At 32.8% G+C, this 19,739-nt stretch overlaps 1 protein-coding gene across 18 annotated transcripts in view; it reads left to right on the top strand.

The window, feature by feature from the left end:
* The window catches only part of RIMS2 (regulating synaptic membrane exocytosis 2), a 296,933-nt gene that overhangs the window by 171,753 nt on the left and 105,441 nt on the right, over positions 1-19,739 (top strand). For 14 of the 18 annotated variants that reach the window (XM_015561714.1, XM_006760263.2, XM_015561716.1 and 11 more), the window contains one exon: positions 8,096-8,196. The exons of the other annotated variants lie outside the window; for them this stretch is intronic. In XM_015561714.1, the coding sequence (XP_015417200.1) occupies positions 8,096-8,196 (101 nt within the window). The remainder of the gene's footprint in view (positions 1-8,095; positions 8,197-19,739) is intronic. 18 annotated transcript variants of the gene reach the window in all.

Below are 19,739 nucleotides of genomic sequence, written 5' to 3'. Positions count from 1 at the left end.
CATGATTGAAGAAAAAGGAGAAGCTAGCAGAATCTGGTGATCAGTGCGTGTGTGGGCCGGCAGGCAGGGGAGGACCGCCAGCTGAGCAGCACGAGGAATACTTTAGGGTGGCTCATACTCTGTGTCTTGATTGCGGTGAGGTTGCAGGACTATGTACATTAGCCAGATGTCATAGAACTTCGCACCTAAGTACTGTGAATTTTGATTTATGTTAATTATGCCTTTATAAATCTGGCTTGAAAAATTATTGGAAATGAGTTGTTTTTTAGATTACCCAAGTACTACTAAATATATGCCCTAACGCAGTTTGAATATAAGTTTCTTTGTACTCTAGTGAAAGTAGTCTGTGAAATTTGTAACATCTCTTTTGACGTATTATTAAAAGAATATGGCAGGGAGTTAGAGAAACAGCAGACAGCTATCAAGAATAACAGGTAGTCTAAATATCTAAAACAGATTGTTAAGGTTGAGAACATCATTCAAAAGACTATAGCTCATAACTATGAGCCTCAAGGTAGTGGAACAGTTTTGTAAGTTTCTAGAGCTTTTGTGTTTCATTTAACTTCATGTCTCACTTATGCACATACGAAGTTCAGTTTTCCTGCATTCCTGTTTGAGGAGAAAGATAATTTTATAAGCAAACACCTTACAAAGAAAATCAAATCTATTTTCTCTCGTTCCAAATATGTCCGTTTCTAATGACCACTGTTGAAAATTCCTCAAAATTAATCAATTTGGAAATAACTATCCCTCAAAATTGGTGTATCTTAATTACACAGTTAGGGTTGTTCACACTTTATTATTTATTTATTTTGTTAATCCTCACCCCAGGGTATTTTCCCATTGATTTTTAGGGAAAGTGGAAGAGGGAGGGAAAGGCAGAGAGAAACACCGATGTGAGAGAAGCACATCGATTGGTTGCCTCCTGCACAAGCCATGACCAGGGCCCAGGCCAGGGAGGAGCCTGCAGTCAAGGTACTTGCCCTTGAACCCAGGGTCCTTTGGTCTACAGGCCAATGCTCTATCCACTGAGCAAACCAGCCGGGGCAAGGTTGTTTACACTTTAAAAGCAAATGCTTCTGTTTGCTCCGGTACTAGTATGGATATAATTTGGCACATAATTTATCATTTTTCACAAACTTATTTCCATACTTCTCAATTTAACTTGTTCCAATATCTGTTAGTCTCTGTATTACGTCTGTTTTTAACAAATAATTTAGCTAACAACATGTACTTTTTATTAAGTTCTAGTATATAATAAAGTTTAGTATAAAATACCAGAAAATTCATTATAGGCAAGTGATTGTGAAGAAATAATCTTAAAGTAGTTTTCTTGTGTAGTTTCTTAAGTTCCATATCTGAAAAAACTAATATGGAAAATCTTATAACATGCCAGGTCACTTTTTTGTACTTAAGGTAAATTAAGTAACAAATGGTTGCACATTTGCATTTTAAAAATTATTTAACATTTATTTTCAAAGCATTTTTTATTATAACAAAAATATAAGGTTTTCAAACTGGATAATTAGTCATTTCACATAGTCATTACATTTTGTGATTTTTAAAAAATAACATTTTTCAGTTGAATAAGGTATAATCATTGTGGATGTTTCATAAGCTCTATCTTAACCCAAATAAAAAAACAATTGGGTTTATAGTTACTTCCAGTAACTGGTGATAGATGCTAACACTCTGATGTATAAGCCTTAAATCTTTTCCATTCTATCTCTTTGTCTTTGCATAGGTTATGTACATATATATTTTATGAATAGTTTTTTTAAAAGTATGGTTTATAAACGATAGTACTATATCTATCATTTAATCTGTCTTAAAATTTATTTGCAGTGTCTTTATTTTTTGTAATTTTCATATGTGAACATACATGGACACTACACTCATCATTTTTCATGGTTGCATAGTATTCTGTAGATATACCATAAGTACAATTAACTAATTCCCTGTTATTAGACATTTAGAGTTACTTTTCCCAAGCCTTCATTATTATCAGGCAATGGTACAATGAATATACTGGTATGTACATCTTTGCACACTGATTTATTTATTTAGAAAAGATCCTTGGGAGTAGAATTTCAGGTTAAAAAATATGACCACTGTAAAAGTCTCTTGATACACAGTACCAAATATATTGTATTTTGAAGTAATTTACTTTTTAGCATTGTACATCAGGTACATGGGAAAACATGTCAAAAGCTAATATATGGCTGTCAATCTGAAAAATAATTTTTTATAGTTATTAGATATTGAAAAAATAAGATATTCAGTAAAATCAAGGACAATATTTTCTTTCTGAATTGCACTGCCTTTGAAAATAAGATTATAACTTGACAAAATATTAGATTCATACCTATTTAATGAGTCATTTCAGCAATTTCTATTCTTATTCCTGTGACTATGGAAAAACATCAGTAAGTTGTTTTTATAGTCTACGCTACGGAATCTAGAAAGTAAACATAAATAGCCATGTGTCGTCCTGTGTAGCTGACACCTCTAAATGAGCCAATAGCAGCATACACTGATTTTATATTTTTCTTCATTGCATTTAACTTGGCACTCACCTAAATGGTGACTACATGAATTTGGTCCTTTTAACTGTTCATTTGGAATATCTTATTTCTGTCAATCTCATTATTATTGCCTGGAATCTTGTCTTATGCCTTTTCCACATTGTATTTTCTTAGAAGAAAAGTTTGTAAAGTAAGATTCAATAAGGTAGGGGAGGGGAGGGGTAAGGGGGAGAGATCAACTGAAGGACTTGTATGCATGCATATAAGCCTAACCAATGGACACAGACACCAGGGGGCTGAGGGCATAAAGGGGGAGGACGGGGGGATAAGGGCACATATGTAATACCTTAGTCAATAAAGAAAAATAAATAAGTAAAATAGAAAAAAAAGATTCAATAGGATAGTTATCAAATGTAATTTTTTTCCTCCTCAATGGTTTGGCAAGAAATACTTAATTTTAAAAATATGCTTCTACTATGTAAGTAGTATACTTTTGTAGTTTCAGTCAGAAAAATGCTACAGATAATATTTTGTTTTATGTTCAGATTGCATTTATTATAAATATATTTTATGCAAATCAATTAGATTTGTTAAGGATACACTATAGTGTGATCAATTCGAATAGTTCAACAAAAGTTTTTGTTGGAAATCCTTCATTATTAATTAAAACTTAATACTGCACAAATGCTTTTAATTCTTAAATTTAATTGGAAAACAAATTTAACATGTATCTTTTAAAAGGTTAAAATTTATAATAAATCCAATTGTAAAATGCTAACATTTATTGATCATTTTACAAGTTCTCGAGATATTATTTTAAAATATAATAACATAAATTTGTTTTCTAACCTCAGATTGTTTAGAGGCACATCTTAGTTTTGTGAAGACAAAAAAAAAAACAAACAAAGAAAAAAGAATTGAAGATAGGGTTATTTTCCTCAGAAACTCTCATGATAAATTTTTTTTATCTTAGTTAAAGGAAAACTTTTTCTTTAAGCTGACACTATGTATTTACCTAGAGATAGAAAAGGATGGGTAGGGGAGAAGGGAGAATGTTTAAAACTTAATAAATTAGCTATGAAAATGTGGGGTACTAACTGATGTAGTTTCTGGATGTCAGTAAGATTAATAAGCTTAGACTTCCATGATACCTGTGACTATAGGTTCACTCATATTTTTCTGAATTTTAGAGTTCTTTCTTGGAGCATTGGTATTAGGTTTAAGAGAGCTTTCTCTTGAGATCCCCAGATTTGAGCATTTCATTTAAGATCACAAGTGTCATCTTCTGATCACCACTGTTCAGCCTCATTGTGAAATCACTTCCAAACTGGTGTCCCCGCTTCAAAGGATTTGGGGCGTGAAGCTGCTTTGGTACCGCAAAAGCTGTCTGTGTGTGTGGGTAAAGCAAACAAGACTAATTCTGTGTGGAGTGTATACTACAGAGCTCCCTGAACGTGTCTGATCTTTGCGGCACACACGTTGGAAGGGAAATCTGAACAACCACTGGCTTGCTGCTTATTAATCTGCCCGTTTTCTACTTCATGTCTAGATACAAAATTCACCCAGAACTAAATATTTTAACTTGATTGTTTTAACAACATTATACATATGACTTTAACTTTCTAGACGCATTAAGTAGTCTTTTTTTAAGTTTAAAATAACCATTGATTGGTTTAAGCTTATTGACTTAAGAACAAATAAAACCCTTAAATGGCGTATATATACCAAAGTAAATAGATATCAAATGTGTGATATGATTTTAGAAAACACATTAAATCAGAATCAACAAAATATTGGATTTTTGAAATTATGTGACATAGAATGGACTGGTGTTTCCAATTTGAGAACATTTTGAGAGATTTATGAGTTTCAGCATATCTACATTTGATTTTTCTTTTTGTTACCTGCCTTAAAATATTTAGAGTGGAAAAAACAAAGCATTTTATCATTTAAATTAGCATTATTAGAAAAGCCAATGAAACAGTTTGAATATTATAACTTAATATACTTAAATAGATTATTTCCTCAGCAAATAGACAGAAATATATGCAAACTTTTATTGTAAATGTCTTTGTCCAAGAAGTGTGATTGTCCCATTAACTTCTTAATCACTTTTATTATAATTTGAAAAGGCTTTGACATTTGATGTTGAACATATAATGACTAATTTTTAGCATGCTCAAATTAAAGAATCAAATGAAAGTACTAATATGTCTTTTGTAATAAATGTAGTGTTCACACATATAAGGTGAATTTTAGAAAATCCTAGATAAATTTACCCTCTAAACTTGTAAGCCAGTATTCCCCACAATGTATTTTTGCCATTGTTATAGCAAGATATTAACAGATACTAGGTGAGGGAATAGATTCTGTGATCAAATGATTATTCTTTATTGTAGAATTTTTAGGACCTTTTGTGTGCACATTTGCAGTATAAATCTGAAAGATAGGATAGTGAACAAAAACCTGCTCTTTAACAATTTCACTTATTTTCCTTTCCTATAAGTACAGCATGTCCACATCGGAGCTGAAAGTTTAGAAATTATGTATTTCATCCCCCAGCCAGAGAATGTGCAGGTCTTTTTCTTGCAATGATTTCTCTAAATTGCTTCTTCATTCCTCAGGGAAAGAAAAAAGAAGACTGAGTTTGGTTGAAACCAAAATAATGTTGTTGAAAATATTATTTCCAGGTCATTTTTCCTTAGGAAAGAAGACCAGCAAAGAAAAATGAACTTGCTGGTGAAGAATGTTTTATGATGGATCTCGTTATCAGTAGGATACATTCTTCTCCAAAGATATTATTGTTTGTGGAGTGTTTTCTTTATGAGAATAGGTTGATGACATGTAGAAAAGGGATGGAATGGAAAACGTCATCTGAGCCTAACAGGCATGTGGGGTTCCTCTCCTAAGGACTAGCATCATAGGAGAATTTTAAGTTGTAAGTTACATGTATATTTACCCAAGTTTGCTGACTATATATTCTCTAAGGTGGTCCCTTGATATTACATCAGCTAAGGCTCTAACAATATTTTTCCATTTAGGACCATCTATAGATGATGATTGAGTCCAGAGTTGAGAGATGTGTTTGAGATTGGAATTTAGTTGAGAACACATTTGAGAGTTTAAGATGCAAACTCTATTTACAGATTAGTATCTCTCTTATGCCTCCCAGTTATCTGTTAAATGTAAGTGATAAGATCATCATAAAATTCCAATTCTACAAAATCTCTAAACCATTACTTAGCAATATTAAACCAATATACTTGAACACAGGGGTCCCACAAACTGTGGCCCACAGATCAAATCCAGCCTGCTGCCTGGTTTGTAAATAAGGTTTCATTAGCATACAGCTGAATTCTTTTGTGTATGCATTGTCTGTAGCTGCCTTAATGTCACAGTGGCAGAGTTTTGACAGAAATCATACGGTATGCAAAACCTAGGGCATTTACTGTTGGGCCCTTTACAGAAACATCTGCTAGCTCCTCCAGCATATAACCCATACTACCTAGTAATCAGAAAGAATCTAATGCAGCTTCATCAGAGGTTGATGTTCAGAAAATAGTCTAAATACTAGAAAAGACATATATTTGTATGTGTGTGTGTGTGGATCTGTATGTATGTGTATGTGTGTGTGTGTGTGTGTGTGTGTATATATGTATATATATATAAATTGTATTTAAACTTTTGTCAGTTGGTGCTATTCATATTTAAAATACTATTTTCAAACTATAATATCAAAATGAAACATTCTAAAAGAAAACTTCCCAAACTCTCAATGTAGTTAATATTTTTTCAGTATGCATATTTTTGATGCCTGGATGGCATCCCTTGCTCTTGGATAAAATAAACAAGTTTTATCTTATATCTTGAGAATATCTCCTGAGGTACAAACAATTCTAAACCTGTATTTTAATCAATTAATAGATATGATACTTGACTATATTTCACATTCATGTCATAGAAGCACTCAATTGATGTTATGTGTCATTCAGTTGATGTTAACATGATATGTTTATTCCTATTTTATAATTTGACACATAGCATAATCAATTATCAAATTTTTATTAAAATGTATCTCTTAAAATGAACTGATTGCCTCACTTTATTGAATAGTTGATTTAAATTTGGTGTTATACTTAAAGGTCATATAATGTAAAGTCTTTATACATTACTTTATTTAAGATTTTCTTAGTCCTCTTTGAAACTCCCCCCCTTTATATTATTTAATTAATTGATTTCTGCTTAAAATTTGTTACTATCAAGAACTATCAGATATATAAATTTTTTAAGAATGAATATGAAAATGCCTACCTTTAAACAGGCACATTTTTATCCCAGATATCTTTATTGCAGTTTAAAGTTATGATCTTAAGCAAGGGGTATGAATGAATGTGTATTACATTCCTACCTACACTCAGTGCATGTGCATTTACTTGACAACATTTTATTATAGTTACCAGCCCACTAAGCTATGATTATTTTTCCCAGTTTGAAAATTTGTAGCATACAATTGAGATTTTGTTTTTATTTGTTTTTTTACTTGGGAAATGGAATCTTTAATAATAAAAGTGTAATATGCTAATTAGACCAGATGTCCTTCTGGACGTCCTTCCGGATGTCCTTCCGGACAAAGCCACAGCAGGCGGGGGCCCTGGCCATCATGGAGGCAGGGCCGAGGCAGCCACTGCGGCCATGGCAGGGGCTGAGCCCCTTGCACAATTTTCGTGCATTGGGCCTCTAGTTTTCCTATAAAATGTCTAATAAAAATCACAAATATACTTTTAAAACACTTTCTTTATATTTGTTAACAGAACTTAGTTATTGTCCTAACGAAAGTTTTTAAAGACTCCCCCTTACTGATGTATCTTGATGTGTCTACCTATTGTAGAGGGCATTAATCTCATTTTAAAAGCTTACCATCTCGCTCTCTCACCTCCTCACTTTTTTTCTTTTTCTGAAATGACTTCAGTAATACTTTGTGCCTTTACTGTCATGATTTCTTCTGAGTAGTATTATTCTAAGTGCTTCTTTCTTGATCCCAGTTCTTGAAAATTCAAGTTCAAAATATATTGATAACTGCATCCATATGTATGCTAGGGCAACCTGTTATAATACATGGGCTAATCTTATTAAATTAGCCCAATTGTAAAATTGTATTTGAAACCAATTAAACTTACAACTTTTCTCCAGTAAATAAAGTCTTGATGTATTATAATCCAAAGTTTTTATAATAGTACAATGGTCAAATTTATGTGCTGTCAAATATATATTCCTTGACCTACTATATGTATCAGAAAGTGTTTTCTGTCTAGTGAAGATTTGTTTGTCTTTTGTTTAAATTCATTTACATTTTCTTCAGATTAAAATTATTTAATATATTTCATAATCATGCTTTTATTTGCAAAATTGCATACTTTAAATATATCTAAAAATAATAAATTTAATTTGCATATATTACCTTGAATGACAGTAATATATCAGCCTAGCGATTCTTCTTTTATACGTCCTGTAACTAGGGCTCACAAATAAGACCTGCACATTAATTTTATGGGTTTTTTTCTACTCGATAGGTGCTATGGATATAGAGGAGAGAAATCGCCAAATGAAAATTAACAAATACAAACAGGTAGCCGGATCAGATCCCAGACTGGAACAAGATTACCATTCAAAGGCAAGACATTTTTCTTTTTAAAAGTTGTAAAATAATCAATCCTATGAAACTATTAGATTCTTTTAAACAGCTGAATGCAGATTAGTCAGACATGAACATATAATTCAATAGCCCCATGATAGTATTAAATGCTGAAATTTATTATGTATGTGTATACCAACTTTTAGGTAAAGAATTTGCCTTATATTTTTAAAAAATCATTTTATAATATAGGATATTAAAGGAATGAAACTCATAGATGGTCTGGAAAATAATTATCTTAGACTTTTTCATTTTATAAAACCTATAAAGGTTCTAACACGCTCAAAGTGTTTAAGAACTATTATCTTCTTACTGTTTTCCTACACACAAATAGATTTTTTAATTTTATAATATTTTAACTGAATCTGGTTTACAAATGAGGTTTTAGAAAAAAATACATACTCATGAGGTGGTGTAAGGAGTTCAAAAGGTTTTTTAGCAAAAGTCTTTTTAAACTACTTTTTGGGAATAAGTTGAGGTCTGAGGTTTACCAAGGTAGGAAAAAAGTATTTCATTGCTCTTGCTCTTCATTGCCTTTATATTTTCAAACTATTTTAAAGTTAATGATATCATTAATGGCCAAAGTCATGGGAAAACTTGTTCTAACGTACCTATTTAAGAGTTAATAAAAGGAATGAAAATCACAAATCTTACTCATAACATTTAGTTAATATGTATTCTATGATTTGGTAATTTAATCATTGCAATCATGTCATATTTGTGGTTTATTTATCTGTGTGATAGAGAAAAGCAGTTTGGATTTTTATATACTTACAAATAGTTTATATTTACCTTTTAAACCTTCAGTTTCTCTCCATTATACTCCATTCTTTGGTAAAGTCAAGACTTACGTAAACTTGTACATGTGTAATAAGTAAAAGGAGTTTCTAGATTCTCCACTATATAACCTAGAAGAGGCAGAGATTCTTACATCAACATCATCTTTCAAGCCACAATCTCTTCCTCAAATACTGACACAGTGAACATAAGATTGTTCATCACAAAATTCTGGTGTGCTGGAAATGGCACAGCCTAAAGCCAAGAGAGATAAACTTAAGGCAAACAAGAATAGCCTTGCCTTTACTCATCGGGTTCTGAACTTCTAGAAATTGTTCTCTAAAATAAAAGTATGAATAACTTGAAACAGGTTTGGTGAATTTCACAGAAAATAGTTTTGTAATGGTATATTTCAGATACATCCCTAACCTTTTGAACTTGATATCAGAAGTGATAGCTCTGCCTTCCTCGGTATTTTTTTATATTTCTTCCTTGGGCTATATAGATAGACCTGATCTTATGTGGCCTCTGTTATGCTCTAATCTCTCATTCATTTCATATAATCCTAAGACCACGGCATGAAGTCCTAATAAAATAGGATATTAAAACTTTCGTAGACATGTCTTCAGATAACACAAATTTATTTTATTAGCTTGTTTATACCCCACGATACTTCAGGAATGTAGGTAATTTTTAAAAATATATATAATACTTTCAATAGTATTGTCAATGAAGAAATGAGTGTCAGGAGAAAATGAAGTCAAGACAAAACACGGTAAAGTTTGTGAGCAAAATGCAAGGTGAGATCTTATATACCTGCCCTGTGTGGAGCTTCTACTTTGACCATGAGCTTCCCAACAAGCAGCAAAGGCAGAAAGAGAAAGTGCGTTGGTTGTATGATTTACATAGTTAAATGCAATAAAAACAAGTCCCTTAAAAGCAATTGCAATGATAATTACTGTGGATATATGACAGGAATTTCTTATAGGAGGATTGACAAAAGAACACTATAGGCATGACTCAAAATATTTTTCAGAAAAACAAGTTTTGATTCCATTCCAGTATATAAATAAATGAATGTCTGAGGCTTCAAGCTTACATAACTTTGGCACTATTTATTGCAGGCTAGAAAAAATGTAAGTCTTGGCAAAGGACTAATTATACTAAGCAATATAATTTCCTAAACACCTTCTATGGCAGTGGTTTCAAGTGGTTTTCCTGGAGAGTCAGCATCACCTGAGGACTTTCAGGATGTAATTCCCTGTAATTATAGATGGTTCTTCATCAGTTAAGAGCACATATAGATTTGGTTATTATTAATTTTCCTACTAACAGTTCCTTAGATAGAATTCTCAACAGCATTCTTTTCTTTTTAATTATGGATATTTAGCGTTATATTTTCATTCTTTTCTTCCTTATTTTGATAACAAGTGCCAATTAAAAGCTTGTTTTGAGCTAAGTACATTTAATATATTAGATCTAATTCTTAAAAAAAATCATTTAACAGATGAGGGGACAAAGATATAGAAAGTTTATGTAATCTATCCAAATTTACATGGCCACTAAGTCATGGAAAGTATTATTTGTAGCTAACCTGCTTTTCAGATTTGAGATATCTGAGATTGCATCCGAAGCCTCCGACATGTGGAGCACATGCTGTACCCCTGAGCTGTGTCCCGAAATGCCAGTGAAGCTGTCAAGGAGCGTTGATGTGATGTCATCAAGTGTTAGCGAAGTTTCTTTTTTAACTACACCCTCCACATTTTACATGGCATTGCCTCCCTGCACTTTGCAAGCTTCTGACTGATAGTTTGTAAGCAACGCTTACTAATTTTCCAAAACTCTCTTTAATAATCACCAGGCAAGCATCTCTAGAGAAATGCCTATTGTTACCGTCATCCTAAGAATATTTTAAGTATATTAGGAAATAAAAAGCAGAGCATCTTTATTTAATAAGAATGGCAAAAGGCATTTGCAGATATGATTTCTATTTAATCAGTGGATGATTTCTTGTTTTTTTTTTCCCCTCAAAACAGAATTTAACTGTGTAGCCAATGCACCCTTGCATGTCTATTGCATTCTCCTTATCTGTTCTACTCTTGGCAGATGTTCAAAGATCAACTTTTATTTTTTCTATAAAACCAACATTCTCTGCTCTTCATTGGTTCAGAAAACTGGAATTTATCTATTAAATTTAACAGAACAAATTATAATTCAGCATAGACCAACTACCTTCTGGGAGTTATATAATTGTTAATTAATATAATTAGCAATAATTGAAAGTCAAACCATGCGGATAGTATATCTGGAAATTGATATGGGGAATTTGATCATTTTATTTAAATATGATTTTTACTTTTTACATTAGCCGTATTTGATATTTTAAAATTATCTCAGAACCTGTTTTTAAAAGGGTAGTCCATAACATTTCAACAGAGACTGCTATACAATTCATTGGTACAGTATTTATTTGGAACTCAAAGCCTATTTCTCTGTAGAACCCGTGCCCTATATAAAATGGCAATAATATTCCCACAGAATCATCACAAAAATATCTAACCCCATTATAGCACTTAGGTTATTACTTTCTGAGTTCTTATTTACTTCTCTAGAGTTCAGTAGTATAGCCCTAAATTGCTTAGACCTTTTCAAGGTGGACCATAAGTCCATGCTAATTCATTCAACCCATAATCTCAACGATGTAGCAAAAGGAAGGACAGGTGAATCTTCGAGGGATATGGAGATTTAAAAATACAAAAGGAGAGTGGAACATAATATGTGCTGAGAAATTACAAACTAAATTACTGAAATTGAGTAATTATGTTGCCACGGTTGATATTAAACATGCCTGGCCCTTGTGAAGTGGTTAACAGGTACACATGTGGGTATGGGGATTTAACAAGAAGTGCAGTACTCCTTATTAGCGGTGACATAAACCGATCTGAAAAACCAAAAGACTAAATTTATATAAAGCAAATTTTAAAATGTAGATTGGATGGCTTTACACAAATTACTAAGAAGACACATGAAAATACAGGCATTTATAAAAGTGAAGAAATGAAAGATATGCTATAATTTTATAGCAGTGATTGAAATAAAATGTTAGAGAGAGAAAAAAATATTGGCCTAAGCAGCAAAGTTGAGTTGCTGGTAGCATATGACACCTTCCAATAACGTTCTGGGTGAGCTGGGCTAGTGCCACTGGAGAGAAATCTGCAGCCTCAGTTCTCAAGCTGCCAAGAGACCCTGATTCACATAAAACAGACACCATGGTGCCAGTGTTAGACCGAACCATCTGATGGAGAGACCTGGAGAATTCTCATAGGAGTGAGCTCATAACCCAGGCCCTGCAGGAGTAGCTTAAGATGTCCCTTAGAAGTAATGAAGCGTCCTTTTTTTGGAATAGTCTACTGTTTCATGAACAGAGGTAGGATTCAGATTTCAAAAAAATTCCTGTCTGCTCTTAAGGGACTACGTGATTCCATTGGGCCCAAATGGGTAAGTCTAGCCAGGTATCCAGCAGAAAGATTTCAGTTTTTTTTTAATAAGAATTAAGATCACCTACTCATAGTTCTCAGCCCAAACCAGGTCAAGAAACCTTACCAATCTCCATGCATATAAGGATAACCAATGGACATAAGACACTGGGGGGTAGAGGAGGCCAGGGGATTGTCAAGGGCGGGGGGAAAAAAAGGACACATATGTAATACCCTTTGTAATACTGTAAGCAATAAAAAAAAAATTAAAAAAAAAAGAAACCTTACCAATCGATCTTAGCGGCCACACCAGGATGTCTAAGCTTCAATTCTACTTAGTAAAATTTTTCTGCTGTTGTGTTTATTTCTGCACAACCCTGCAGTCAGATAGCTTCATGTTCTGTAGCAAAATCTCAAGAGAACCCAGCCTCCACACCTTTAATTAGTCGCCTGCTATGTACTTTTTTACATCATTCCAAGGTTTTTTCTTTACCAAGTGTATTTATGAAGAGAAATAAAACTAGATTTTAAAATCTAGATAATTAAACTATTAAGAGTTACAATATGGTCCTAGAAGCACAAGAGATATTAGGGCTAATCTTTATCATGACCTGATTTTAAAACCTTTAGTCTCCCCTACGAGATCGACAAGTGCTAATTAAAAGTGAGTCATGGATTGAATGAAAAACTAGATAAGGTCATATTTTAAAAGACTTTATATCCTATTTTCTCTCTTCCAGGGTTTTTTTCTTATTCCTGTTTGTGAAAGTAGGTTTCTCATTCATTAAATTCACAAAACTAGAATTAAAAAGTAACTAAAAATTTTCCATATGGATTTATATAATTTCTTGATTTATCTTTGAGATAACTAAAGGAAGGGATGATCAATATCTCAAGGGAGGAATCGCTGTTGCAGATTTAACGTCTTGCTATTATTGATGGGCATTACTGTAACCATAGCAGCAACCATATTCACAGCACAGCTTCTGAAATCTACGTGACAGTAATAGAGATATAGAGGCAGTTTTGTTCATTACTCTTCAGCTTATTTTCAGTGATTATGATTAAATATAGACTACAGAGTAGTATTAAAAGTGTGGACTCCGGAACCAACTGCCAGAGTTCAAATCTTACCTCTGTGACTATTTATATGACCGTGGGCAAGTTCATTAACATCATTGTGCCTAGATCTCTTATTCTATTGGACATGGTGATCCTAGTACCTACCTCATAGGATTGTTTTCAGGGTTAAATCCATTGATATATACCTATAACTCTTAATCAAAGTTTGGAATATAATGAGGAATAATTAAATGTTAGCTGTAATATGATGGTGATGATGATGATGGGAAAAGAAAAATTGTTAAATTGTTTCCAACAGATAAGCACTCATACCAAAGTCCTTGGGGGTTTCAGGCCTATATTTTTTTCCATCAACAATCTATTAGATATTGAAGGTAATCCTAAAAATATGTGGGTAGAAAGAGAAGAAAAGTGTAAAAATTAATGATAGTTTTAAGTCTAAAAATTTACTTGAGTTGTCTTCTTTCTGTCAGTTTAGTCAACTTTTTATCTACCCCAAGTAATTATTCTTAACATTTCTACTCTCTAGCAAGCTGATAGTACTTCAACTTTAATATAAAGAGAGATAATTATATTTACACATAATTTACACACACACACACACACACACACACACACCCTAAAGCTTTGAGCCAAAGCAGAATTTTTTTCCTCCATATTTTAGCTGATGAAAGCAACAACTATTCACTTCCTTTTTGTCTCACAATAATACAAATATACCTTACTTTATGTTAAAGATCTACAGTTAAAATAATATTCATGGAATTTTAGAAATTTTATAGTTTTATATGTGATTAATCTTTGAACTTAATAGATTCTAACTTCAGGGTTGTTGTTTTTCCCCTTAATATTTTGTGTTAGTTTGCTAGAGCTGCCATAACAAAATGCCACAGACTATGTAGCTAAAACAATAAAAACTAATTTTCTTACAGTTCTGTAGAGGCTAGAAATCCAAGATCAAAGTGTTGACTGGTTTGGTTTCTTCTCAGACCTTCTTGGTTTGCTGATGGCCACCTCCTGGCTGTCTCCTCACATGGTCATCCCTTTGTGTGTGTCTGTGTCCTAATTTTCTTTTCCTCTAAGACCGTGGTTCTCAACCTTCCTAATGCCATAACCCTTTAATATAGTTCCTCATGTTTTGATGACCCCCAACCATAAAATTATTTTCGTTGCTACTTCATCACTGTAATGTTGTTACTGTTATGAATCGTAATGTAAATATCTGATATGCAGGATGTATTTTCATTGTTACAAATTGAACATAATTAGAGCATAGTGATTAATCACAAAAACAATATGTAATTATATATGTGTTTTCTGATGGTCTTAGGCGACACCCGTGAAAGGGTCGTTCGACCCCCAAAGGGGTCGCGACCCACAGGTTGAGAACCGCTGCTCTAAGGACACTATGATACTGGATTAGTGCCCACCCACATGACCTGTTTTTACCATGTCTCCGAATACAGTCACACTCTGAGGTACTAGGAGCTAGGACTACAACATATGAATTTGGGGGTACATAGTTTAGCTATAACATATCTCTACAAAGTAATTATTGATATTTTAAATATTCACTTTCATACATTATGAAAGCCTATTTGATTATAATGTGAATATTGATTCTTAGGTAAATACATTATTTCAAACTTTTTGAATTCTTAAAATGTTATTTCTCTCTTTTGATTTTTTCCAACTACATTTTCTCGTGTCCTAGCAGATGGAATATATTTAGTTTTGCGTTTGCAAGTTTATTTTTGAAATTATTTTTCTTAATTTGAAATACATTTTTCTTATTCTTAATTTTATGGGGACTTTTAAGCATTGGTCATTTTTCTTTACATGTATTTGTGAATTGCTACCATATAACCACACATCATACCAGGAAATATATAAAAGATATTTATTAATGATAAGAAGTCATTTGAGATGACTAAGGCAACACCTTATGTGTTAAAGAACACTATAAAATTGCAGGAGAATTTTTAATTTCTTTTTTAGTAAATATAATGTTACTAAACATTGACAAAAGAAAGAATTTTGAAGTTGCATTCAGCCACCTGCTGGTAAAAGGTCAATCTATGGACAATAGCTGCTGTTGACAAGAGCAATAATTTTTTGCTGTATATTGCCTGAGGACACACAGAGGAAACAACTTTATTTTACCTCCAGCAAAAAAGAAATTTATGCGTTGATCTTTGCTTTCATCAAGCCTCCAGGGTTACTGGTTGCTAACAACTAGAATACCCAGCAGGGGATACAGGGATGAATGTTATTGGTCACTAAGAGGAGCGAGATATTGCTTTATAGAATCAAGTGGGATATGGAAAATAAGGAAGGAAAAAATGTGATAAATAGGGCAGAAACATTCTTTTCTAACTCCAATGTCATATAATCTAAAAGGATTAAGTGTAGACAAAAATTACAAGTATAAAAATATTGAAAACAACAGAAATGTGAAAACTTACAGACCTTCTGAACCCGTGGAATTTATCACCTCCTAAAACACATATATTCCATATTATATGATAATTATTTGCTTATTTCTTGTCCTTTGGGTTAAAGTATATACTTTTTGAGAATAGGGACTGTATTTTATTCATATTTGTCATCTCTCCAGGACCAAGCATTTTGCTTAAAGATTTTAGAGCAGGTGAATATTAAACATTTTTGTCCCAAGGTAGGAGCAAGATATGAACTTCAGGAGAAAGTTTAGGTAGGTTATTGCATGAGTCAGAAACAGAGTTTCTAATGGGCATATGATTAGGTTTCTGTCTAGAGTTAATCACAATCGAAAGAATGCTGAGAAATGGAGGATGTGGGTTCTGATTCTGATTCTACCACTTCGGTGATAAGACTTTGGATAAATTTCCCAGTAGTTCTTCACAGCCCACCTTTTTTGTGTGTACATATTGAGGGAACCCTGTGATCTATAAAGTGCTATGGAAATATATGGTTCTTTGGAGGCTGCATTGAAAAACATCACTATTCACACTTTGGTTTTAGGCAACCTCATCATTAATTAAGCAACTCATTTAATCTCATAGCCTTGTCTTTAAAATTAGATTTGAGCTAGGTTTTTTTTGTGTTTCATTTCCTTCATCTAATGTTGTTTCATTAATTGATTCAGTAATCTCTGATCAGTGTCAGGCTCTCTACTAGATGTATTCTCACAGGTGATTGAATTATACATTTTAAAATGAACTTCTGGCTTAATAATTATGATTTAGAGAATAAATATATATATAATGTTTTTGCCTATTACTTTACATGAAATAATTGGTAGCTAAATTTGAATCAATACTTAAATCAAGACCTTTAATCAATTAATGCAATTAACTAGAACAGTGTGGAGCCATCTACATTGATAATTTCTATTTAATTTGGCTAATTATAACCTGAACATATCTACAGTTTTATTATAGGATAGCTTTGTTCATGAGCACAAAATTTTGTTGTAATTTTTCTTCAGTTGGAAAGAAAACAGAGACTATTTATTGGCAAAATAAATTCACTAATGTTTTCCTAAACATGGAGTTTTGATTATTTCCATTTTATCAGTTTTGAAGATTGTAAAATGTTACTCCAATCTGGAAATAATATAGCTAGTCTTGAAACATATCTAATATGAGAGAAGGAACTTTTGGCTGGTGATAACTTCAGGAAGTAGAAATATTGTGTGTATGGAATTCGGGTATGGAACTCACCCTACTACATGGGAGTGCCCAGTAATGGTATTTTTCTTTATTATAACATGTGAGGTAGGGGTAATAAAAAAACACCTGACAGCTGAATTCCATTCTGATGGGTGAACTAAACTCACCAGCTCTGTACAACTCCCTGACCAACAAAGAAATGGCTATGATTTATAATTGGCCTTTTCAGATCATTTTCATGACTAGGAGTACTCACAGCAAGGCCTACAGTCTTCAGGGGCCAGTCATATAAGAACATGTTCCTTCCTAAGCCCATTTTCATTTTCTCCCAACACCAACACATTGCAGAATAATACGTGAGGTGAGGGACATATCAAGCAGTGGGGAGATCTTTAGCAAAATTATAGAAGTATGTGATGAGCACAAGTCATGTTTAAGGAGCGGCTAGCTGGTGCTTTCTTTGAATGGAAATATAGAGCAAACTGGGATACATATTCGGAGATAACATTGGAAAAGTTGGCTGGGACAAGATTGTGGAGGGCTCTAATCACTCGGTTAAAAATGTAGAATATTCATTTTACACTCATGGATTTTAAAGGAGTCACTCAAATGAACAAATTTGAGTGTTTAGACGATAACTTTAATGGTATATTTAAGATGCATTTGAAAAGGAGATTAAAAACAAGGAGGACCACGCATAGGCTATTGCTCTAGTCCAGGCAACACATAAATAACTGTTATTCCTTGCCATGGTTTGAGTATTGGCTCCATCCCAAATGCTCTTCATGCAAGCCCCGCTGAAGCTGCTCTGTCTTCTCACATCAGGAATGAGAGTAGTGGGCCTCTTCCAGATTTTCAACAGAATGGAATTATTTCTGCCCTATCCTAAATTTAATGGGTCACTGTAATTCTCAGGCCCTTTCAAGTTTTTTAACACTCTGTGGTTACTCAGGCTATTATTTAGTCCTGATTCTCTTATACACAAGTACTTTGAGTTCCTCTGTTATTTTCTAAAGTATTAATATTTAATGGGAGCCCTACTTAATATTCCCAATCCATTAATTTCTGTTGTGTTCCGCCTGCTTCAGATTCCCAGGACCTTGCTCCACTTTTGGAATGCTAGCTTGCCACTCAGTATCTGTAATATCTCTACCTACATCCTAATAAAAGTTATAAATATTCTCTAAAAAATAAACAAGCATCATATGATGAGCCATATAATATTTGAAGATATTTAAGAAAGACTGAATATCAGGAATTCTTATGGCGAAGAAGTATTTCCTTGTGATATTTCTTAATTCTGGGTAGGTTTCTGCAGGTTTCTAATCAGCAGGTTTAGAGAATCTTCTAGTCATAATAATGGTGTAAGTGTCTTACCAGTGACCGTTCTTCTGGAGAAAAGAAGGGCTCATTGGTTTGGACTGGCAGCAGACAGTCGGTTCTATTCTCTCTGGGCTTGAATATAAATGAAATGTTATCTATATCAGAATGAGATACTGTTATTAATACATTCAAGACCCTGGGAAGAACAGACTTTGAGAACACTTCTTGATTGAAGCAGAAATTTCAGGAATAATAAAGGATATAAAAATGAATCTAACACCTGAAACCAATACAAAATAATACTGAAAATAAACTACAAAAATTAAAAAAAATTTTAAATGAATCTAAGACTCATTAAAGCTGTTGAAAAAGATTATGTTATATGGCTACATCTAAATTAATAAATGTCTCAGTAGTAATACATATTATCTGTAAATTTAAAAATAACAGCTGTCTTAGATGTTGGAAAAAATGATATAGGAAATATTTGAAAGTTGTTTGTAAACTACAAACATTATTCAATTTTTAATAATTATTAGTGTTATGGTCATCAATTATTACATTCTTTGGTTTAACTTTTCTTGATGCCCAGTATAAACATAATTATAAAAAGTAACCCAGGTTAACAGCTTTAAGAATAAAAAACCATGAATTTCCAAGTGAGGCTTGGTGTTATCCTACTGTAAGTAAATCAGCCACTCTAATGTCAGAGAACAATGACTTATTTTTAAGTGGGATATGGAATTAGGAACTTAAAAAGTTTCATAGCTTTTTTCAAGTCAAGATAAAATGTTTGAGATTGTAGCTGAGTGATGATGAAAATTGAGTGTCACAATTTAGAGTTTCTTTAGTTTCTTCATGGACTATGCCTAATTATTATCATGACAAATATTCTTTAAAAAGCTCACAATGGACTCAGAGAAGAGACTTGCCCAAGATTACATAGTGGGAGAGTAGTTACACATTTATATCCTTCAGCTTCATAGTCCATGGTCATCATGATATACTGCTTCTTATCATTAAAATCAGATGACTATATTATGGTTTTCATCGCTATTGCTGGTTAAAGAATATCCCTTTATACCATGCGGGCAGAACATATTTTTCTGACACAGAACAGAATGAGTGGCCTACATTCAGGTTTGCATTCAGATATTCATAACAAAAAATCTGACAAAACTATCTAAATAAATACAGAATTTTTTTTTTA

This window comes from Myotis davidii, unplaced genomic scaffold (assembly GCF_000327345.1).
Source record: "Myotis davidii unplaced genomic scaffold, ASM32734v1 scaffold497, whole genome shotgun sequence".
Classification (NCBI taxonomy): domain Eukaryota; kingdom Metazoa; phylum Chordata; class Mammalia; order Chiroptera; family Vespertilionidae; genus Myotis; species Myotis davidii.
This window is presented reverse-complemented; position numbering and strand designations above follow the sequence as displayed.